Below are 25,460 nucleotides of genomic sequence, written 5' to 3'. Positions count from 1 at the left end.
CACAGGTTAGTGTTAACGAGACCGGACAGTGACTGAGTGAACTGGCGTGTCTTTTATGTGGCAGTGGTGATGAGTGTGGATTGGCGTCAGGTGAGGCTTGTCAGTATTCAGGAGAGGGAGTGCGATGTGATTGGGTGACTGTGGAGCCTGGCGTGTCTGTGACATATAGTTTCAGTTAATATTTTGAATCTGATTAGCTTTCATTTTTCGTTAAGTTTTAATATATTTTTTTTTATTTTAGTTTTATTTATTTATTTTTTTTAAACATGTCTGTTCAGTTTGTATACATTTTTCAGTATTAACACTTATTTCAAGCAATGAAAAAAAATTTTTTTAGTCAACTATAATAACCCTGATGCTAGTAAAATCTTTATACTGAATAATATGTGTCAAATAATATTCTTAGTCTTTCCTTCCTGAAGCTACAAACGTTTACTTTTGAATCAAATGAAAATAAATATAAATATATAGAAATAAATTTATAAATATAATAAATTTGGTTTGGGTAACCAAATAACAGGGGAAATTGATATACATTCTACTTCACTTTGATTAATGAACAGGACGAAATACAGCGGGACTCTTATTCTGAAATGCATGTGCTTTACTTTTGCTGCTCATTGAGGAAGATAAAAAAAAAATTACGTTGTTACGACCTGGTTACAACCGTTTACAACACATTATAATATAAATAATATAAAGTAAACTTTGACATAATTGATCAGCATTAGTTCATAAGCAATTGGTTGACAAATGTGCACTAATCATTGATTGCGAGCTGCTCTGAACTGCTGCTCTGAGCTGCAACAGCGCCATCTTTTGACTTTAAAAAAAAACAGCGCTCACATTTATTTAACGAAATTAAAGTTATCACATTAGTTCTCCACAAAATATGACGCCTTAAAATGATCATTAATACTCTTGTTAAGGTACTGAAGATTTTTTATGACCTCAAGTTTATCTAATGAGCATGAGCGGAGTGAAATAATGAAAGTGATCAGCATGATTGATATTCAAAATGGTAAGCACGTGCTGCATTGTGTGTGTATCTGCAGTCTGTAGAGCCAGTTTCCCCTTTTAAATGACAAATATAGACGAATTTATATGAAGAAATAGGCAGTTGTCTTCTTTACGCAGGAGCAGAACGGTGTGTTCAAATGCAGCTTTTTTGCACCGACGTAGGTGACAACACAGTCGGCTTTCATCAGTGCTAGTTTGTTGGCGTCTGTTTGGTGTGTGATGTTTTCTCCTACCCATTCATATTTTGGCGCTCTAACTCAGTGAAACTTTCACACGCAGCTCATTTAATTATGTCAACACAGCAAATGATATGATAGGCTACTGGTCACAGAACATGCAAATAACATTCAAATTTTACAGTCATAACGTGTGAATTTGTATGGTCGCTAATGGCAAAATATCACTCGCAAATTAATATTTTTAGTCGCAAATGCGACCGTTTTAGGTGCAGTCTGGAGCCCTGTTTTACACTGTACACTGTAAACCCCGGATTAACATACTTATTTGCACATATACAAGATCAATAACCAGGCATCACACAATTGCAGGGAGACCTTGGAGCTTCTGTTTTGTTGACAACAAATTTAACAACTATTATCATTATAAATTTTGGAATATTGTTGGTGCATATTGAGTTCTAAATGCACATTATAAGCAACCCAAACTCTTTTCGGTAGTTTGTGTGGCATTTACTATGAACAGCTCTGAGACATGGGCGTATGGGACATCCCTGCAGCCCCAGCGTTGCATGGGGGGCCCACCCGTATGGTGGGCCACATCGCAGTTCAAATTAAATCTAGCTAGATAGATTTGGAATTGTGCAGTACCAGTCAAATATCTAGTACAATGTGGCTAAAGGCGCTCTGGGGTAAAAGGTGCATTTGACTTTATTCTCCTTCAAATCACTAGATGGCACAAAAATTCACCTCAGCTTTTTTTATTAACAACTATGCACATGGAAATTTCAAATCAAATCCTTGATGTGATTGCAGACTGCAACACAAAGTTGATTCTGTGCTAATTTGATCTATTTTTTTTTTTTTTTATATTTATTTACTGTTATACTTCTGTTTTTGACACGATTACAACACCACTGAACTGAACAAACCATTTTATTTATAACAATCACTCCCTCCTTGCATAGAAAACATCTTATTTATACACCAATAAATAGAGGGGTCTGAAAGTGCAAAAAATAAAAAAGTGCACATTTACTAAACTGTTTTTGTTTAAAAATAAAATCTTCAAACAAACAAACAAACAAAAAGATAAATAAATAATAGCAATAAAAAAAATAAATAAAGCACAATAATAAATAAATAAAGCACAATAATAAATAAATAAAGCACATAAAAGTAATTCTAACCAATTAAAAATAAGAAATAAAACAATCTAAACCACCTGAAAAATAGCATTGTTATTTTAATGTAGCTTAATACTCCCAGTTGAGCAGAACTAGGTTGTAGTGTAGAAAACAGTCTTTCTGCCCTGTAAGCCTGCTTCGTTTTTTTGTCGAAAATTAGTAGTCTTTCATGTTAATTTCTTACAAAAATAATTTTATTTATAAAATGCATCAGCAGCAACACTAATGTTAACAATAAGCAAAATAAATGTAGAATGTCTAATGTTTTCAAATGGAGATAAGAAATTAAAGACAGGAGTCATATCAACTTTGCCGAAATGTAATACTTCATTTTAAACTACAGTTTTAGTAGATTTTATAAACTGTTTAATAGGCTAAAGAATGAAGAATAATTCGCTGGATAATGTTAAATAACTGAATAATATTCTTTAGAATACTGGAATATAACAAACAAAACATCGTATTTTATTGCATTTCTCAACTGGTATGTTATATCAGAATTATTAATAATGTTTTGTCGTTCTAGATTATGAAATATCTGCTGACAAAGCGCTGTTTATCTATGCATTAACACAGAACTATACTCAAACTGCGATCGCTCGCGGATATAATAAATAATTAATTTCCATTGAGTTGTGTTTACTTGGACGTTTATTAGCGAATTAATCGTAATTATATAAACATTTACTATATAGGCTAACCGTGTTTTAAACAAGTGAATCATGGCCGTGCTGGACCATTTCCTGATCAACCCGCTGAGTGAATAGCAAAATGCAGACGTCTTCACAAGACTAATGATGAGCATAGACAACAGAGAGAGAATTAAATTCAGCGCTTTTATTTCCAACATGTGCTCATTCATGGCTGTATTATTTAATTCATGCAAAGTTACATCTTTATTGGAACAGGACTTGACGGATTATCTTACGTGACTCCGTGAGCTTGTCTGCATAAACTAGCTACATTTCAGGCATTTATATAACACATCTAATTTGTGCATTAATGGCTGTTATGTTAAATAAAATTTACTAATTACAGCAAAGCAAGTAAATATACTTTACCAGTGCACGCAGTTGTCTCGTCTCCGCTCAGATGCGCTGTAATGGCGATCCTGCGCGCAATTCTCAAAACACCCACAAGATGGCGGCGTTTATCGGTAAATCCGATATAACAAAACCGATAACTGATTATGGTAAAATGCTTAAATATCGGGAAAAATATCGGTAATTCAATATATCGATTGATCTCTAGTATGGAGTAAAAGGCCCACTTTGCCACCTCATACGTTTATAAAGCTTTTAAACAAAACAAACCACTTTTATGATTTATTTTCACACAAAATCTGTTCCTCCCTCAATTTTTAACAAAAACATATATATAAACTTTATTTATTTTCAAAACGAAAATTCATTCAGGAACTATACACCACTGTGTTGCTAGTGGATGCAAGTAGATATAGCTGCAGACCGGAGAACTCCAAAACAGGATGTGAACTCCAAAAGTGTGCGCTACCTCCAAAAAGGGGCGGAGTCTCCACACGCAAAGACTTTCCTTCCACTTAATGTCGTTGACTTACATTTCAAAATAAAAGTTTGTAAATTAAACACTGTTTCTCACTGACAGATAAATTGATCTCAAATCATACAAGTTTGGAATGACATGAGGGTGAGTAAATGACTTTTTGAGTGAAGTTTTATTATTGCAGTAGAATGTAAAAGTGTCTGCAACTGCACAAAATGTGTAAATAATTTCTGTGTCCATCATGTGTCTATTGCTAAACAATATAGAATACATATAGAACAAACATATGTGAAGTCAGTCCCTACCTGTTCTTTGACAGAGTCCAGGATGTTTGTTGCAGTGCTGTCCGACTCCATGGTGTGAAGTGCTGGCACTGCACCTTCCTGCATGCCTGGGCTTGGCTTCAGAGTTGGCATTCCTCCTGTCAACACACAACACATGCCTGTGATTTGCACATTCGCACAAGTCTGTAAACTGTGCTTGAAAATTGCTTAATAAAAATCTCTTTGTTATAAAGGTGCTTTTATACCAAACACAAATATTCGGTGCAAATGCGATTTAATCAACGTATTCTTTATGGAGATGTTTATACCTGGAGCGAATATTTATTTCTCAACACACCCAAGTGTTTTTATTTGGTACAGAGTGGCAGAGGGGTGAATTTTACCAGTAGTAGAGGATTTGTTTTGACAGTCCCCATTGTGTGCTCTGTGTTCCAAGATAGGTCCGATACCATTCCATCATAAATCGTAAATGCATGTTAAAAGCCAAAATTCCAAATGCAATTCAGCAAGTATCCACCATACATTAAAATGTGTTTATAATAATAAACTATTAGCAGAAATAATTTGTGAAATATTATCAGAAAGAAAAAAAGCCCACTAATGGTTAGTGATCATTAAAGAATGTGAATGCAAAGATTCATTGTGGGGGGATACAAAAAGAACTTTACACTAAAGCTGTGTGCAGGAACAAAAGTTTGAATGGGGCCAAACTCAGAGTAATGTTTCTCTTAAAGGTAAGCAGGAGCGAGTGAGGATCAGGAAATAGAAAACTCAGACTGGAGATGGAGCAGAGTGATTAGGGAATGTTTTGAGCGAGGAGGGGAAATAGCTGTTGCTCCACTCACATACTCTGCTGAAAACAAAAAAACAAAACAAAACTAGACATTAAAAATAAACTGGCATTTAACTGGCATTAAAAATGAACTAGAGCTGTGGCCTTTGTACCGCAAACAATAGATCAGTTTGAAAAGGTCAGACTGGTAACCCGAAGGTTGCGGGTTCGAGTCTTAATACCGACAGGAAATGACTGAGGTGCCCTTGAGCAAGACACCTAACAAAAGCAAAAATGGCTGCTCACTGCTCCGGGGGTGTGTGTCCACAGTTTGCGGTGTGTGTATTCACTACTGCAATAACTGGATGGGTTAAATACAGCAGACACATTCTGAGTATGGATTACCATACTTGGCCTTCACATGTCACTTTCATTTTAAAATGTTTGCAATTCATGAACTATGGGTGTAATATATTATTCAAGTCATGATTTGGTTTAATACACGATACTGATCTTGCAATATGATACTCCCACAATACTTTAAACAAAGGAATAAATAATAAAGAAGCATTAATGGGAAGTTTTTACTTCTATGACACAGAGTAATGGGATGGACTTGTGTAGGGAGCAGCATATTCCAGGGCCCAGTTTTATGCAGGGCCCCTCTCTTACTGCAACAGTGCTGCAAGGTCTGCTATATTTCAATTGGATGTTGGTGGACTAGCACAAACAAATGTCCACCACCATCAGATAAGGATGCTATGACAACTGACAGACACCTCAAGGGTGGGAAGGACAGGGCTTCTCATTGATCCATGGGCAGATTCTGCCCTGTACCCATCATGAGACTAATTTAAGCCAATTGCCATAAAAATTCTTTTTGGATGCAAGAGCAGTGGCTGAAATAAAGAGAGGCCACAATGGTCCATCCAATCCATTCATAAATATGTTTTCAAACCTTAAAACTGATGTAAACTACACACATCCATGTCATACTTATTCAGAGAAATAAGTATTTTTAGTGCAGCTACTAGTGCAACATCTGTTAATGTACAAATAAATGCATGCATGACAGTTTAATCTTTTTCCACCTTGTTTGTACTCTTTTCGTTTAGAATATTGCCAAAGGTACTCTGGCGGTGATTTGAAAAGTGAGACATGCACTGGTAAAACTTTATAGTCACTGTAATAACTGTGTGCTTTAGATTATGCAAATGAGTTCCATAGAGGAAAGAAGGGTGGGACACACTGTGTCCCCAGCAATCACAGCACTGGAATGGAGAACTGCTAAATTGCAATTTCCTCCTCATTGGAAAGGGATAAATGTACCCTTTCAACAGACACTCCCTCTTCTGAATCTCCGGTCTGTAACAGGGAAACATTCAGGTTACAAAAGATACATTCAGGTTATGAGTCTCCCATCTAGAGAGACTGCAACAGATACGCCGTCCCGAGTCTCCAGCCTGCAAAGGTGAGACAGAAACAGATATGAAAATGTTCTGAGCCTCCAGTCTGTGAGGAAAGAGACACTTAGGGCCATATGATTTCTGCAGAAATCATTCTGCAGGAAACGCAGACAGATTCACGGAATTCAGTCAAAAAAAAAAACAGAATTTGCATAACAAGGAATGAAATTTTTGATGAAAAAATAAAAAGTAGGTCAGTACACTTAAATTAAATCATGATATAGACTACTGTTTTTGAATATTAAACTGCAAAAATACTTTTTAAAGACTATTTAAATATGACTGCTGCATGTTCTGTGTGAATGAATGGCACAGGCGCGCGGTTTCATTTACCACACACACACACTGAAGCACTTGCTCGTGGTGTTTTCATCCTCTGCCGCCTCACTAAATGAGGACATGAATGCATGAACTTCATCTCCAGAGCCGCCACTTTATGAGCATTTTACCATTTCATTTGAGAAAAACTATCGTCATATCATAAACACAACGAAACGAAAGTCTTCATGGCAACCTGTCAAAATAAATGTTCAGTTTAACTTGAAGAAATTGTCGGACTTCCGGTATGCTTCATGGTGAATAGACGTAGTGGAAGTCGCTCCGTGAACATTCATTGTTTTTTTTCAGCAGTATTCATTTATTTTGTCTTATATATACCAAATAATCAACTCTATTACACACTCATAAAAAAGAATGCCCAAACCAGGAAAATCGGGGCGAAACATTGTAGAAATGCCTACTGACAACGGGAGTGAGCAGACAGCTAATGCTAATGCTCCAGTAGAAGTGGAGAAAGTGATCAGGTCAGCTTCCTTGAAGGACTTAATTTCATCACTACGGTCCGAATTTTTGTTTGAACTTCGCTCTGCCATGTCCACTCTACAAACCTCCCTGTCTTCGCAAGCCCAAAGATCGGGGACATTGAAACGGCACTTAACGACTCAGATGGCCGTTTGATAGCGGTGGAGAAGTTGTGCAACACATTACAAACAGAAAACACCAGCCTCAAACTCAAGCTTGACGACTTGGAGAACCGCTCGCGGAGGCAAAACTTAAGGATTATTGGAATCCCAGAGGGATCATAGGGGCAAAGTCCAGTTGCTTTCATGTCGTCATTCTTTACTGAACTGTTTGGAGACGGCGCCTTTAAGCGTCATTTGGAAATCGATCGGGCCCATCGTGTCGGTCAAAGGTCTCAACAAAATACATTTCCTAGACATATGCTGGTCCGGCTCCACCATTACCAAACCAAAGAACTCATACTGAAACTGAGTCACGAGCTGGGCTCTTTGGAGTTTAACGTGCGATTGTTCGTATTTTCAACGCTGGCATCACCTACGGAATGTTGCATCCCGCTAGACTCCGCGTTGATTTCCAAGGACAGCGTCAAATATTCCACACTCCGCTGGCAGCAATGGACTTTGTCAGTTCTGTCATTAAAACTACAGCGAGCAAGGTGTGACGGACATGATCTAAATTTGGAAAGAGTCTGAGTCTGCCATCCTTAAGTTTAGTAAGCGTTTCTAAGCTTGTGTTATGAAAAGTGAGGTAGCCCACACATAAGGTTGGTCACTTTAGAAGTTTCTAAAACTGTCCCCCTTTGCATAACAGTCAACTGTAACTTTTAGTTGGATGCCATGCATCGTATACTGTTGTGAGAATAAATAGTATAATGTATTCCTGTTCACGGAGCTCTGCCGAAAGGGCAGCTAAAGTTGCAAGAACTAGTTAACTTTTTTCTTCCACACCTGACTGTTACGTTCCTTTCAGTTAGGTTTGTTAATGTCACAAATGTTAGATCCTGTGTCAGTTTTGGGCACATGCGTTGTTTTTTTGTTTTTTGCTTTGTTTTTTTACCTTCAGCTGTCTCTTATTTGGCCGACCCTTTTTGTTGTGTTCTCTGCAAAAATCAGTTTCCCCTAACATTATTAAGCTAATGTTTGTTACCAATGTATAATATAACTCAGGGGAGGGAGGGCAGGGTTAAATTAATTAGTTGGAACGTAAAAGGCTTAAACAACAGAGTTAAAAGTGTAAAGGTTTTTTCCAATTTAATAAAGTTGAAGGCCAATATATGTTTTTTACAGGAAACCCATCTTAAGAACTCAAGTCATAAAAGCTTGATGAGGTCATGGGTGGGACAGGTGTTCCACTCTGGATTAAATTGTAAAGCTAGAGGTACAGCTATTTTAATTAATAAGAATACTCAATTCAATCCATCTAAAGTTATTTCAGACCCCAATGGTAGATATGTTATCGTCTCAGGCACTTTTTATGATAATCAAGTCACTTTAGCAAGTGTTTATGCCCCTAATTGGGATAATCCAGACTTTTTTGTAAAACTTTTTTCTAAGTTCCCAGACCTGAATTTTTACCAGTTGATCATGGGAGGGGACTTTAACTGTGTTTTGAAGACTGATCTAGACAGGTCATCTCCCAAACCAGCTCCTTTGTCTAAGTCTTCTAAAACAATTAATTCTTTTTTGGAGTGGTACGGAATATCTGATATATGGCGTCTTTTGAATCCTACCACTAAAACTTTTTCTTTTTTCTCTCCAGTCCACTGTACTTATTCATGCATCGATTATTTTATCATTGACAACAAACTTATTCCTTTAGTAAAGTCTTCCTCTTATGATAGCATAGTCATTTCTGACCACGCCCCAGTAATTCTCGAACTGTCCCTCCCTGGTGGTTGTATGACCTCTTCTGTTTGGAGAATGAATGTGCTGAACTTACCAATTCACAAAATTAACAGAATGCATAGCTGATATAAAAAATTGGATGACCAGTAATTTCCTACTACTAAATTCAGAAAAAACAGAGATTCTAATTTTTGGACCAAAAACTTCTTCACGTAATAACCTAGAATATTGTCTAACACTTGATGGCTGCTCTGTTAAGTCTTCGTCGTCACTTAGGAACCTGGGTGTGCTCTTTGATACCAATCTTTCATTTGAAGGCCATGTTACTAGCATCTGTAAAATCGCATTCTTCCATCTTAAAAATATATCTAAACTACGACATATGCTCTCAATGAAAAATGCAGAACAGTTAGTTCATGCGTTCATGACCTCAAGGCTAGATTACTGTAACGCTCTACTGGGTGGTTGTTCTGCTCGCCTGATAAATAAACTACAGTTCGTACAAAATGCAGCAGCTAGAGTTCTTACTAGAACCAGATAGTATGACCATATTAGCCCAGTTCTGTCAACACTGCATTGGCTTCCTGTTAAACATCGTATAGATTTTAAAATCTTGCTAATTACTTACAAAGCACTAAATTGTTTAGCTCCCCAGTACCTGAGCGAGCTCCTAATTCATTATAGTCCTTCACGTCTATTGCGATCTCAGAATTCAGGCCAGCTGATAATACCTAGAATATCAAAATCAACTGCAGGTGGTAGATCCTTCTCCTATTTGACACCTAAACTCTGGAACAATCTTCCTAGCATTGTTCGGGAAGCAGACACACTCTGTGAGTTTAAATCTAGACTAAAAACGCATCTCTTTAACCTGGCATACACATAACACATTACCAAATTGGTGTTAAAATGGAGAAAAAAACCTTGGGAGAAACCAGGCTTAGTCGGGGTGCCAGTTCTCCTCTGGCCAACAGTGCTTTGTTACAATTCAGGTTGCTATCATAAGTCCAATAGGATCGCAACATTAAAAGTATTTATTTCGCAAGATTTTAAAATCTATACGATGTTTAACAGGAAGCCAATGCAGTGTTGACAGAACTGGGCTAATATTGTCATACTTCCTGGTTCTAGTAAGAACTCTAGCTGCTGCATTTTGTACGAGCTGTAGTTTATTTATCAGGCGAGCAGAACAACCACCCAGTAGAGCATTACAGTAATCTAGCCTTGAGGTCATGAACGCATGAACTAACTGTTCTGCATTTTTCATTGAGAGCATATGTCGTAGTTTAGATATATTTTTAAGATGGAAGAATGCGGTTTTACAGATGCTAGTAACATGGCCTTCAAATGAAAGATTGGTATCAAAGAGCACACCCAGGTTCCTAACTGACGACGAAGACTTAACAGAGCAGCCATCAAGTGTTAGACAATATTCTAGGTTATTACGTGAAGAAGTTTTTGGTCCAAAAATTAGAATCTCTGTTTTTTCTGAATTTAGTAGTAGGAAATTACTGGTCATCCAATTTTTTATATCAGCTATGCATTCTGTTAATTTTGTGAATTGGTAAGTTTCGCCAGGGCGCGAAGAAATATAGAGCTGAGTATCATCAGCGTAACAGTGAAAACTAACGCCATGCTTCCTAATGATATCTCCCAAGGGTAGCATGTACAGAGTGAACAGTAACGGTCCTAGTACTGAGCCTTGTGGTACTCCATATTGAACTTGTGATCGATATGACATGTCTTCGTTTACTACTACAAACTGATAACGGTCAGATAAGTATGATTTGAACCATGACAATGCAATTCCACTAATGCCAACATAATTTTCGAGTCTATTTAAAAGAATATTGTGATCAATAGTGTCAAATGCTGCACTAAGATCCAGTAACACTAATAGAGAGATACAACCACGATCTGATGATAAGAGCAAATCATTAGTAACTCTAATGAGAGCAGTCTCAGTACTATGGTACGCTCTAAATCCTGACTGGAAATCCTCACAGATATCATTTCTTTCTAAAAAGGAACATAGCTGTGATGATACTGCCTTTTCTAGTATTTTTGACAGAAAAGTGAGATTTGAGATCGGCCTGTAATTGACTAATTCTCTAGGATCAAGTTGTGGTTTTTTAATAAGAGGTTTAATAATAGCCAGCTTAAAAGTTTTTGGTACGTATCCTAATGATAAAGATGAATTGACGATATTGAGAAGAGGGTCTATGACCTCTGGAAGCATTTCTTTCAATAGCTTAGTCGGTATAGGGTCTAACATACATGTTGTTGATTTTGATGATTTAACAAGTTTAGACAATTCTTCCTCTCCTAAAGCAGTAAATGAATTGAATTTTTCCTCAGGGACACTACAATGCACTATCTGACACGATACTGTAGTAGACGGTTGCATGGTTATTATTTTTTCTCTAATATTATCAATCTTGCAAGTAAAGAAGTTCATAAAGTCATTACTGCTGTGCTCTTTGGAAACATCAGAAGTTGAAGCTTTATTTCTTGTTAATTTAGCCACTGTATCAAATAAATACCTAGGGTTGTGTTTATTTTCTTCTAAGAGTTTTGAAAAATAGGCAGATCTAGCAGATTTTAAGGCCTTTCTGTACTCAATCATTCTCTCTCTCTACGAAATACGAAATACTTCTAGTTTTGATTTCTTCCAGCTGCGCTCCATTTTTCTGGCTGCTAACTTTAGGGCCCGAGTGTGGTCATTGTACCATGGCATTGAATTAATTTCCTTAATCTTTTTTAAACGCAAAGGAGCAACTGAGTCTAATGTGCTGGAAAAGACAGAGGCAATAGTTTCTGTTGCAACATCGAGGTCTTCTAAGCTGTCTGGTATGCTAAGGCGATGAAAATGATCAGGAAGATATTTTTTATAAAGCAATCTTTAGTGGTAGAAGTGATGGTTCTACCATATTTATGGCATGGAGGCAGTTTAGCCGCCTTGACTAAATGTAGTATACACGAGACTAGATAATGATCTGAGATGTCGTCACTCTGCTGCAGAATTTCTACGGCATCAATATCGATTCCATGTGACAATATCAGATCTAAAGTATGATTACGACAATGAGTGGGTCCTGACACATGTTGTCTAACACCAATAGAGTTTAGAATATCTGCAAATGCCAATCCTAATGCGTCTTTTTTATTATCTACATGAATATTAAAATCACCAACAACAAGGACTTTATCTGCAGCTAGTACTAACTCTGATAGAAAGTCAGCAAATTCTTTGATAAAGTCTGTATTGTGTCCTGGTGGCCTGTATACAGTAGCCAGCACAAATGTCAACTTACATAATGTTACGTAAAGTACCATAGTTTCGAAGGAATTATATTTGAAAGACTTCTGACTAATACTGTAAATATTACTATAGATTACAGCAACACCTCCCCCTTTGCCTTTCTGACGGGCATTGTGTCGATAATCATAACCTTGAGGACTAGACTCATTTAAAGTAATGTAATCGTCCGGTTTTAGCCAAGTTTCTGTCAAACACAGCACATCTAGATTATTATCTTTGATAATATCATTAACAATAAGTGATTTTGAAGAAAGGGATCTAATATTTAACAACCCGAGTTTTATCATTTGTTTAGCATTATTATCTCTATTTTTTATTTGTTGAACATCAATTAAATTTTTACCATTAAATGGGTTTGGAAGTTTTTTGTTTTTACTAATTCGGGGTACAGACACAGTCTCTATTTGAAAATATCTAGGTGTAAGAGTTTCTATGTGTTGAGAGTTATCTGAATTTTCTGACTTCTGTAACGTGAGGCAGCTAGCAGACGGTCGGTTTAGCCAGTCTGTCTGCTTTCTGACCTGGGCCCCAGTTTGTCATGTTTCAGTTCTAAGACTATGTGCCATATTACTAGAGAGAAGAGCAGCACCATCCCGGGAGGGATGAATACCATCTCTTTTTAACAGGTCAGGTCTGCCCCAAAAACTTTTCCAATTGTCTATGAAACCTATATTATTTTGCGGACACCACTTAGACAGCCAGCCATTGAGTGATGATAATCTGCTAACTATCTCATCACTCCGACGAACAGGAAGGGGGCCAGAGCAAATTACTTCTCCTGACATTGTACTTGCGAGTTCACACACCTCTTTAGAATAATAATCTTAGAGTATTTACGATTAGCATTAGCCAGCACTTTTAAATTTGCTTTGATGTCAGGTGCTCTGGCTCCCGGCAAACATGTGACTATGGTGGCTGGTGTCTCTATTTTCACGTTCCGTGTAATAGAATCGCCAATAACTAGGGCACTTTCAACAGGATTCTCAGTGGGTGTATCACTGAGTGGGGAGAACCTGTTTGATGTTCTTATTAGAACGGAAGAGTGGTGTTTTCCGCGGCTAGGCCGCCTCACCGTTACCCAGGTGCCCTGCTGCGCGGGCTCTACAGCCGGAACCGAACAATGTACAGAGTTCACTAAGCTAGTCGCATCCAAAACAGTATCTGAAGCCCTTGAATTCTTACTATCCTCGATTAAAGTTTGGATGCGTGTCTCTAATTCTGAGATTCTCTCTGTCAGCCTGACTATTTCCCTACATTTATGACATGTAAATCCCTCGTCGCTGACAGAGAGAGCTATGGTAAACATGTGGCAAATGGAACAGGTAGCAATGCTGGGAGAGGATGACATGACTCACCGTGTTTGTAGACTGATCCGACTTACCACAGCTGTTTGAAGAACGCGTTGAAAAAGGAGCGCGCGAGAGACTGTTAACAAGTTAACAAGCTAGCGCTGCAAATGCAAATGCGTTGTAACAGCGATTTAGATTCAAATATTACAAGCTAGCGACGTCAGATTAGTGTGGTAGGCAATATTACATATAAGGTAATAAAAAAATAAGCAACAATGAATAAAAGTAAGAGATTCAAAACAAAGCTATACGGAGTTACAGACGCAAACCAATCTGAGCAGTGAGTCAACTAGATCATCCACTGTGAGGGCCTCATCGACACGACAGCCACGACACAGTTCCTCAACAACCGTCCATACCGGCGTGATACTCAAGACGATCCTCAATTGGATGGAACTGGAATAAATACTTTTAATGTTGCGATCCTATTGGACTTATGATAGCAACCTGAATTGTAACAAAGCACTGTTGGCCAGAGGAGAACTGGCCCCCTGACTAAGCCTGGTTTCTCCCAAGGTTTTTTTCTCCATTTTAACACCAATTTGCCACTTGTCTGCCACCTGATGTCACCTGATGGAGTTTGGGTTCCTTGCCGCTGTCGCCTCTGGCTTGCTTAGTTGGGGACACTTGACATTTGACTTGACATTTGATATTCAACAGTGCTTTGATCTGCCTGCATTGACACTATTTTTTAAGAGCTGCTGTGCAGCCAAATAATGTACCAGTTATCAATGTAAAGCTGCTTTGACACAATCTACATTGTAAAAAGCGCTATATAAATAAAGGTGACTTGACTTGACTTGCTACACTTATCAGATAGCCACTTTGTTGAGTTTATCTCTGAAAAGATCTCTAGTTTTCTTGAGATGAACTCTACGCAAGGGATTTCTGTATCTATCCTTTGGGAAACGCTCAAAGCTTACTTGCGCGGAGAAATAATTTCTTGTTTTGCCTATATTAAAAAGTTGCGTGATAAAAAGCTCAGTGAACTCTCTAGACAGATTGGCAAATTGGACCAGAGATATGCACAACATCCAACCCCATCACTATATAATGAAAGGGCTTTTTTGTTATCGGAATATAATCTTATTTCCACTAGCCATGCTGAGCACCTTTTACTTAAGTCAAAACACCATTTCTATGAGTTTGGTGATAAGCCAGGTAAAGCACTTGCATTACAACTTAGACTGCAAACTGCAAAAAGTTTGATTGCTCAAATCAAAACCCCAGTAGGAAATATTGTATCAGACCCTCAAGAAATTAATAATCAATTTATTTTTTTTATTCTTCTCTGTATCAGTCAAATTCCCTCAAAGATTCTAATCTTATTGATAATTTTTTTGAAAATCTTGATGTCCCTCAAATCAGTAATGAGTCAAAAACTAAATTAGATGATCCCATTAGTCTAACTGAAATTCTGCAAGCTATTACACAGATGCAGAGTGGAAAATCCCCAGGCCCAGATGGCTTTCCCACAGAGTTTTTTAAAAAGTTTCCTCTTCAGCTTTCCCCACTACTTCTTTTGGTCTTTGAAGAATCCTTAAATAATGGGCATCTTTCCCTCTCCATGCGTCAGGCATCGATTTCACTGATTTTGAAACCTAATAAAAAAGGTTTAAGGTCTAAGGTTGGAAACTGTTATTCAAGATATCATCCATCCAGACCAAACAGGCTTCATAAAAAATAGACATGGCTTTTTTAACCTGAGAAGGCTGATGAACATAATTTACACCTCGTCAGACTCATCTATGCCAGAGGCCCTAGTCTCTCTTCACGCGGAGAAGGCTTTCGACCATGTTGAGTGGGACTATTTATTTTATACATTAAAAATTTTTGGGTTTGGTGATAAATTTGTGTCCTGGGTAAAACTCTTATATTCTTCCCCCTTGGCATTGGTAAAAACTGTTAGTTCTGTATTAGTTCTGAATATATTTCTCTTCACCGCGGGACAAGACAGGGTTGCCCCCTGTCCCCACTTTTGTTTGCTCTCGCTATAGAGCCTCTTGCAATCTCTTTTCGTACTAATTGTAGCATAACTGGCATTCTTAGAGCAGGAAAAGAACAGAAAATCTCCCTTTATGCCGATGACGTAGTTTTATATGTCTCAGATCCAGAAACTTGTCTTCCCTATGTTTTGCATATTTTAGAACAGTTTAGTAGTGTTTCAGGTTATAAATTAAACTTACATATGAGTGAGTTTTTCCAATTAATTCCGTCGCAATAGTACTTTCAACATCAGCTCTTCCATTTAAAACAGACTCAGATAATTTTCGTTACCTGGGAGTTACAGTAACACGGAAGCATGTAGATCTCTTCAAACATAACTTTATTCCAATCCTGGAGAGAATAAAAGAGGATCTAGCTAGGTGGACAACCCTGCCACTTTCACTTGTAGGTGGAATTAATGCCATAAAAATGAATATCTTACCCAAATTTCTCTTTCTATTTCAAAATATTCCGGTATTTATACTTAATGCATTCTTTCCTAATCCTAATGCAAGTCAGTAGATCGTGTGATTTCTGATTTTATTTGGAACGGAGGCCCCGTAAGAATCCAGAAAACATTTCTTCAACAACCCAAAAGATTAGGTGGATTTGCACTTCCTTGTTTCTTATTTTATTACTGGGCGGCCAACATTCGTAGCATTTTATATTGGAGTCAGTCACATTACGGTCTTTGTCAGTGGGTTCCGGCATGGGTTGTAATGGAATGTGATTCTTGTAACCGTGTCTCTTTACATGCTTTGTTATGTTCTTCGATACCTATTAAATTTTCCCATTATTCTTCCAACCCTTTAGTACTGTGTAGCTTAAAAATTTGGCAACAATTTAGAAAACACTTTGGCTTTCAAGCAATGTCAGGCCTATCTCCTTCATATAAAAATCCCTCTTTTTTATCCTCCATCTCAGATGGAGCTTTTGCATTATGGTTTAGAAGGGGTATTGTAAATATTAATGACCTCTTTCACGAGAATACTTTTGTAACTTTTTCATATCTATCAGAAAAATTCAATCTTCCAAAAACTCACTTCTTTCGATATCTTCAGACTCGTGAATTCATAAGAAATAAATTTTCCCACTTTCCTCATGAACCTCCTAAACAAGAGATTGATAAAATTTTGGACATAAAAGTTTCTAAAGGTGTTGTCGCTAATATTTACAAAATAATTTTTTCATTTACTTCATTCTCAGAATCCTCACCTATATCTAGAATAAAGCAGAATTGGGAGTCAGATCTTAACCATGTTTTTACTGAAGAGGAATGGTCTAAGGCCCTTCGTCGTGTACATACCTCCTCTATTTGTGCTTGTCACTCACTAATACAGTTTAAGTTGTTACACAGAATTTATTGGTCAAAAGACAAACTACCTAAAATAAACCCTGATTTTGATCCCACTTGTGATCGATGTCGACAAGCTCCGGCTACTCTTTATCATACTTTTTGGCTTTGTCCTGCATTGACCTCTTTTTGGACATCAATCTTCAAGTCAATTTCTGACGTTTTTATTTTAGATGTTGAGCCGTGCCCCTTAGTGGTGCTATTTGGTCTGAATCCCATAAAGGTGTCCTTATCACTTGTACAGTCAAATGCCCTAGCTTTTTGTTTAATTATTGCTAAAAGGCTTATACTAATGAACTGGAAAAATCCCCACCCAGTTATCTACATTGGATGCACGACCTATTACAGTTTATTCAAATAGAAAAAATTAGATTTACAATGCTCGGCAGAACAGATCAATTTTACTTGATTTGGCAACCTTGCCTCTTGTACTTTAAAAAATAATACTTTTATTTGTAAGTAACCTTATATGTAGCCCTGCCTCTGCATTTAACCCTTGCTGTTCTTGTCCTTTCTCATGTCCCTGATTGATTAAGAAACAGAGTACATAAAAAAGGGAAAGTAGTTGTATCTGGTTTAAGGTTGGCAGTGATTGTATAATGATTGTATTATGATTATTATTATTATTATTATTATTTGTATTTTATCTATTTTTTGCCTCCACACTGTATGTATGTAGCGCATTTATATTTTAATTTAATATTATTTTAATTATATTGCTTTGTAATATACTAATATATTTTGGAGCAAGCAATTATAATTCTTTTGCTTTTTCTTTTCTTTTTCTTTATTTTGTTGTAACTAACTCAGAGAGTAAGGAATGCATTTGTTTAATCTCATCTGGATCTTTTTGGTCAATATGTTGAGAAACATGCTGTATTGTCCTTTTTTTTTTAGTAACTCTCTGATTGAAAAACAATAAAAAAGATTTAAACTAACTTGAAGAAATTGTGACAGAAATATATTACTGTTGTATTGTAGAATTTAGCCACGTCTCAGCTATGTAATAAAAAATATTAACGCTAATAATAATAATAATAATAAAATATAGCTGCAAGCAGCAATTATCGGGGCCAAGCACAACAAGCCAGCCAACATGGCTGTGAGCATCAGACCATCTGCAACGGGGAGCAATTAAAGTCTTATAAAGATTATTTTAGGAAAAGAGCTGAAAAAATCATAAATAAAGATAATAATAAATATTACTGGTTTATCACTTTCAAACAATAGGTGGCACTCTGACCAAATTAATGTGGTATCGTCAGAGTGAGGTGACAATTACACTCGCAAAGCTTGGTGTCAATATGTGAAAGCATTGCAGAGATACAGCCTAAAGAGTCTTTTTGGCATCAAGCCTGTACGTCCTACGCCTTCCCTATTCTACTTACGGAAAAAACGGAACTGGTGCCGCGTTCGTTCCGTAAGTTGAATAAGGAAGGCGTAGGACATGCAGCGTAAGCTTTTTGAAGAATACGGAAAGCGGAAGCACGTGCAAGGCGATCATGTGTGTTTATAAAGCATATACAGTTGTATTTTTTTGAGAAAATGACCGATCGTTTCGCTAGATAAGACCCTTATTCCTCGTCTGGTATCGTTTAAAGACCGGATGCCGTGCGTGCGCTCAAGGTAGTTGGACATAGTGGTGTACTAGAGGTAAAAAATGATAAATGATAAATACTGTTCGGTTTCTCGCACAAACCGATCGTTTTCGTGTCTTAGGACATCAATGTGTCGTCACGAGCCGCAGGGTTTAATTTGGGTTTGTCTGTGCATGTTTTTTTGACTCTTATAGATGGTGTTCCCATTGACATGCATTATACAACTGACAGACTGCAACGGTTTTAGTTAAAAATCATCATTTGTGTTCTACTGAAGAAACAAAGTCACCTACATCTTGGATGCCCTGGGGGTAAGCAGATAAACATCAAATTTTCATTTTTGGGTGAACTATCCCTTTAATGTCATATGATTAAAAGATCTAATTAAATTAGAATTTCTGAAAAAAACATTTCATTGAAATGAAATAAAAAAAAAATGTTGTTTTTATGAATTCAATTAATTAGACATGCTTTTTAATTATTAAAATTTATTTTAACCATTAAAATAGAGTAAAAAAAAAAAAAAAAATTTAAAATGGGAAAAAATGGAATCCAGAAAAACTAAAATGGAAAAAACAGAATTTGGAAAAAATAAAACGAAATTTTAGAAAAAATAAAACATATTTCATAGGGCCCTAGACATTAACAAACACTACGTTCAGAGTCTTCGTCCAGCGACATGTCCTGGAGTTCAGCATCCCACAGAGCTTTGTGTTTAAGGCTGTTAAAACAGATTCCGGCTCTTTTTCCCACTGCATTATTACCCAGCACAACCAGTGGGAGATGTCAACACCATCGGACTGCTCACTCAACCACGTGGAACGTAAATAATCACTTAACCAAACCTCTTTCTAGAGACCTTGACATTGTTGTATATCAGTATATGATATTCTAATGTACATTAGAAGTAATATACCTGATGCTAGTTAATAATAAATAATATTTCATTAATTTGTTTGATGTATAATAAGGGTCTTCAACTTAGTTTTATCTTTCCATTAGATAACGTAACTCTGCTATAGCCACACCCAACTTAATCACTTGTAGGCCTACTTCATGAATCTTATGCACTTTATTCCTTTATAATTCATGATATTCATTTAGTAGTTGTGTTGTTTTCAGTCTTGTTTATCTTTTTGTTTATAAAATTTATTTTATTACACTTGTGTCTTCTTTGTGTTGATACAGAAGAGGATATACAAGTCAACCGATATCTCACAAATCCTTCTGGTTGGTCAGGTGTTCCAAACTTCCTTCAATCTACATATTTTTTTATTTGTTTAACAATCTTTAATGTCATAGTGAAATTCCTGGCTGTTGCCCCGCAATCTGAGAAGGAATCATCACACTTTCACACTGACCTTAAAGACCCCCTGTGGTGTTTTTAAGTTTTTAATGTTGTTTATATGTCTATGGGGTGTTTTAAGACAAACCATGTGCAAATTAATATGTCAACACCAATGCTGAGTATTTTCTCCTTGAAATCGCTGGTGTCTGCGATGTCACAAACTACCTTGTAGTTGACCAGTTACCATGTTGACCAATCACATCAACGTGCCTTAGCATATCGGGCTTTAGCATATCATTAACAGTGAACTAGCAGGGGTGTCTCGAGAGAATCCAGGTTATCCTGGTATATTTTTCTGTTGATATGAAAAAGCGTGTAGAATTAGCAATATGTTTGATGTATATTACGTTATGAACTACGCCTTTCTCCACCGACGTGCTGAGTTGTTCAAAGCGTTTATAAGGATACTGATTGTTAGAAGGCAGCTGTCTGACTCTGAGATGACGAACGGGAACATGGTTTGTGTAACATTAGCAACACATTATTAGCTGTTTGATAACGTAGTCAAGCAAAAGGCTAATATTAATTACTGTTATGTGTTCAATACCATTGTGCTGCGCTTACCTCAGTAAGTTGAGCGAGTTCATCTCTGAGCTGGCATGAGTGAATTAGCAGGGCTAATTTGCATATTCATTGATCCATGTATATTAAATGAAGCAAGGGTGTAGAGTTACATTCAAGCTATTTTAAGGCATGAAGAATTTTTTTTTTCACAGGAAAAAAATGTTTAAATATGTCATTTTGGAGATCAAAGATGAGTTTTAAGGGAAAAAATTATTGACTACAGGGGGACTTTAAGTGACATGACCAAAACTCACAATCCGTATAGACCAAAACCTTACATTATTGGTGCCCATTTTAAGCATAAATCACAACACTTGAATAGGCTTGGACATGGTCCTGGTCCCCAATTCATATTCTGCTTTGCTGAAAATACAGAATTACACACATATGCTCTGTCAGATTACATACATTTAAAGTCCCCCTGTAGTCAATAATTTTATGACTTAAAACTCATCTTTGATCACCAAAATGACATATTTAAACTTTTCTTCCTTGGAAAAAAAAAAAAAAAAAACCTTCATGCCTTAAAATAGCTTGAATGTAACTTTACACCCTTGCCTCATTTAGTACACACGGTTCTATGAATATACAAATTAGCCCCGCCCCCACTCATTCACACCAGCTCAGAGATGCACTCTTTGACAATCACACATTGACATGATTGGTTACAAGGTAGTTTGTGACATCAGAAACACCAGCAATTTCACATCGCATTTTTGAGACTGTCTTTGGTACAATGCAGTTTTAAAGGGGTGGTTCATTGCGATTTCACTTTTTTTTTTTTACTTTAGTTAGTGTGTAATGTTGCTGCTTGAGCATAAACAGTATCTGCAAAGTTACAGCACTGAACGTTCAATGCAAACAGAGATATTGTCTTTTAAAGTAATGGCAGTTGAATGCCTACATTATGACCAGTTTGGACTACAACAAGCTTCTTCCCGGGTTGGTGACATAATAAACCCTGCAATTAACATAAACCATGCCCACTGGAACACGCAACAAAGTGGGCGAGGCCATGTCGCGTGGCATTATGGAAGCAGAAGAGTTGTCTACACCAGGCACCGCGTCGCGTCAAAAGATAATAGAACCTATTATAATCAGTGATATTGTCTACACTGGATGCGGCGTGGAAGACAGCTTCCAGAATCTACACGAGTTCAATGCTGGATCCCCAGCATTTCCCAGTTCCCACTTTAAAAACAGAAGCTGCTGTTTATGGGCCCCAAACTGTAAGTATGTTTTACTGTTTGTACATGTCTTTTAAATGTATAGTTCTGTTGCTATTTTTTGGTTGCATCAAGGACGTAAACAAAGACCAACGTGATTTGGCTTCGCTAGCCAGTTAGCTAAATTCTTTTGCATACTTCTCCAACAAACGCCAACAAACACCAACAAACTTCCATGTTCATAGACAAACAGTTGTTCATGCTATAAATTAAACGATACCTTTACAAAAATGCTACTACTCAGTCATGTATTCAGCTACAGTAAATCTTTAATCAGGATAAAACTGTATAATGAAAGCTAACATAAACAGCAGTAACATTTACAAGTGACAGCATATCTAAGCACTTTGACACAAGTACAAACGGAAACGCTTACCATTCAGAAACGTCCTTTAAAAACCGTGCTTGCAGAGGTTCTGCTTGACCCTCTTCATTACTGCTATCTGGGTCTGATTCGGGCTCAATTTGATACGGCAATATAGACACCATTATTTACATTTTCACCAAAGCACATGTAACAACTAATGGTAAGGGGCATGGCGTTTCCAGACGCTTCAGCAAAGTACAAAACACTGGGCTAGCTAACCAATCTGTAAAAAAAAAAAAAAAAAAAAAAAACACAATTTATTGACACTAGGGCTGGGCATTGACACAAATTTCACAATTGGATTCGATTTTGATTCAGAAGCTTGTGATTTGATTTTGATTTGATTGCCTTCAATTCAATAATGAAGGTACAGTGCAAATTTCCTCAAAGAAAAAATCTCTCTCAAATAATGCTATAAAACATAGACATAATAAATACATAGATGCCCTATTAGCCGCTGGATCGCACGCCAACGGCGCCGCCATATTGTGCGGGGCAACATGCTGTAACTCTCATAAATGGACTGAAGAAAAGATGCCTGACTATTTTGAGATTTTACAAATCGTCGCACAATCCAAACCACATATCGGGGAATTACCTTTCACATGCAAGTCTGAACAGTTGTTTCTGGTTGTATTTGGTCATTATAACATTGTTTTGACAGCTAGTTGACCACCAAAGTCAGACTATTAAAAGCTAACGACAATGCTAGTTATCTATAAAAAACTGAGACTTTATAAGAAATAATATAAAGTTTACATGATTCTTATGAAGTCTGAGATTATATTATAGTTTATACCATTAACTAATCAAAATCGCAAGTGAGTCTTCTGTGCAATGAAGCCAGAGGACTTTGACAGGACAACTCAGGCTGTCAGAATTACAGATAGACCTTAAACCAACTTATCTCCAAAGAGCAGGTGATTTGATTGATCTAATTGTGGCTCATTTATATTTTTACCCCAGTTTAGCCAATGGAACTAGGACAACACAAACCTGATCGATCAGATTGCTCCTGATCGATTGCTCCTGTCTGGTCCTGTCTGCCTCGCTGCTCAGAGTGGTTTGCGTCTATAACTCTGTATAGCTTTGTTTTGAATCTCTTACTATCATTCATTGTTGTTTATATTATCATTACCATATTTCTAATGTTGCCTATCACATTAATCTGACGTCACTAGCTTTTAATCTTTTAATCTAAATCGCTATCACAACGCGTTTGCATTTCGCTAGCTTGTTAACTTGTCATCATTCTCTCGCGCGCTCCTTTTTCTACGCGTTCATCAAACAGCTGTGGTAAGTCGGATCAGTCTACAAACACGGTGAGTCATGTCATCCTCTCCCAGCATTGCTACCTGTTCCATTTGCCACATGTTCACCATAGCTCTCTCTGTCAGCGATGAGGGATTTACATGTCATAAATGTAGGGAAATAGTCAGGCTGACAGAGAAAATCTCAGAATTAGAGACACGCATCCAAACTTTAATCGAGGATAGTGAACTCTGTACATTGTTCGGTTCCGGCTGTAGAGCTCGTGCAGCAGGGCAATTGGGTAACGTGAGGCGGCATAGTCGCGGGAAACACCACTCTTCCATTCCAATAAGAACATCAAACAGGTTCTCCCCACTCAGTGACGCACCCACTGAGAATCCTGTTGAAAGTGCCCTAGTTATTGGCGATTCTATTACATAGAACATGAAAATAGAGACACCAGCCACCATAGTCACATGTTTGCCAGGAGCCAGAGCACCTGACATCAAAGCAAATTTAAAAGTGCTGGCTAATGCTAATCGTAAATACTCTAAAATTATTATTCACGTCGGCACTAATGATGTTTGACTTAAACTTTGATATGTACCAAAAACTTTTAAGCTGGTTATTATTAAACCTCTTATTAAAAAAACACAACTTGAACCTAGAGAATTAGTCAATTACAGGCCGATCTCAAATCTTCCTTTTCTGTCAAAAATACTAGAAAAGGCAGTATCATCACAACTATGTTCCTTTTTAGAAAGAAATGGTATATGTGAGGATTTCCAGTCAGGATTTAGACCGTACCATAGTACTGAGACTGCTCTCATTAGAGTTACTAATGATTTGCTCTTATCATCAGATAGTGGTTGTATCTCTCTATTACTGGATCTTAGTGCTGCATTTGACACTATTGATCACAACATTCTTTTAAATAGACTCGAAAATTATGTTGGTGTTAGTGGAATTGCATTGTCATGGTTCAAATCATACTTATCTGACCGTTATCAGTTTGTAGTAGTAAACAAAGAGATGTCATATCGATCACAAGTTCAATATGGAGTACCGCAAGGCTCAGTACTAGGACCGTTGCTTTTCACTCTGTACATGCTACCCTTGGGAGATATCATTAGGAAGCATGGCGTTAGTTTTCACTGTTACACTGATGATACTCAGCTCTATATTTCTTTGCCCCCTGATGAAACCTACCAATTCACAAAATTATCGGAATGCATAGCTGATATAAAAAATTGGATGACCAGTAATTTCCTACTACTAAATTCAGAAAAAAAACAGAGATTCTAATTTTTGGACCAAAAATTTCTTCACGTAATAACCTAGAATACTGTCTAACATTTGATGGCTGCTCTGTTAAGTCTTCATCGTCAGTTAGGAACCTGGGTGTGCTCTTTGGTACCAATCTTTCATTTGAAAGCCATGTTTCTAGCATCTGTAAAACCGCATTCTTCCATCTTAAAAAATATATCTAAACTGCTCTCAATGAAAAATGCAGAACAGTTAGTTCATGCGTTCATGACCTCAAGGCTAGATTACTGTAACGCTCTCCTGGGTGGTTGCCCTGCTCACTTGATAAATAAACTACAGCTCGTACAAAATGCAGCAGCTAGAGTTCTTACTAGAACTAGGAAGTATGACCATATTAGCCCAGTTCTGTCAACACTGCATTGGCTTCCTGTTAAACATTGTATAGATTTTAAAAACACTAAATGAGTTAGCTCCCCAGTACCTGAGCGAGCTCTTAATGCATTATAGTCCTTCACGTCTATTGCGATCTCAAAATTCAGGCCAGATGATAATACCTAGAATATCAAAATCAACCGCAGGCGGTAGATCCTTCTCCTATTTGGAACCTAAACTCTGGAACAATCTTCCTAGCATTGTTCGGGAAGCAGACACACTCTGTCAATTTAAATCTAGATTAAAAACGCATCTCTTTAACCTGGCATACGCATAACACATTATCAATTCATGTTTTCAAATCCATTAAAAGGATTGTTAGGCTG

The 25,460-nt window shown here is 37.1% G+C and overlaps 1 protein-coding gene across 8 annotated transcripts in view; it reads right to left on the bottom strand.

Moving 5' to 3' along the window:
- The window catches only part of LOC127518793 (plakophilin-4-like), a 263,494-nt gene that overhangs the window by 195,191 nt on the left and 42,843 nt on the right, over positions 1-25,460 (bottom strand). For 5 of the 8 annotated variants that reach the window (XM_051905907.1, XM_051905908.1, XM_051905905.1 and 2 more), the window contains one exon: positions 4,210-4,325. In XM_051905907.1, coding sequence (XP_051761867.1) covers positions 4,210-4,320 — 111 coding nt within the window. In that variant the 5' untranslated portion in view covers positions 4,321-4,325. Of the gene's footprint in view, positions 1-4,209; positions 4,326-25,460 lie in introns of those variants that run through there. The other 3 variants (XM_051905911.1, XM_051905913.1, XM_051905920.1) reach the window with 2 other exon arrangements.

The sequence above is a fragment of the Ctenopharyngodon idella genome, chromosome 9, assembly GCF_019924925.1.
Source record: "Ctenopharyngodon idella isolate HZGC_01 chromosome 9, HZGC01, whole genome shotgun sequence".
Taxonomy (NCBI): domain Eukaryota; kingdom Metazoa; phylum Chordata; class Actinopteri; order Cypriniformes; family Xenocyprididae; genus Ctenopharyngodon; species Ctenopharyngodon idella.
Note: the sequence above shows the minus strand (reverse complement) of the source record. Positions and strands in the feature narration are given on the sequence as shown.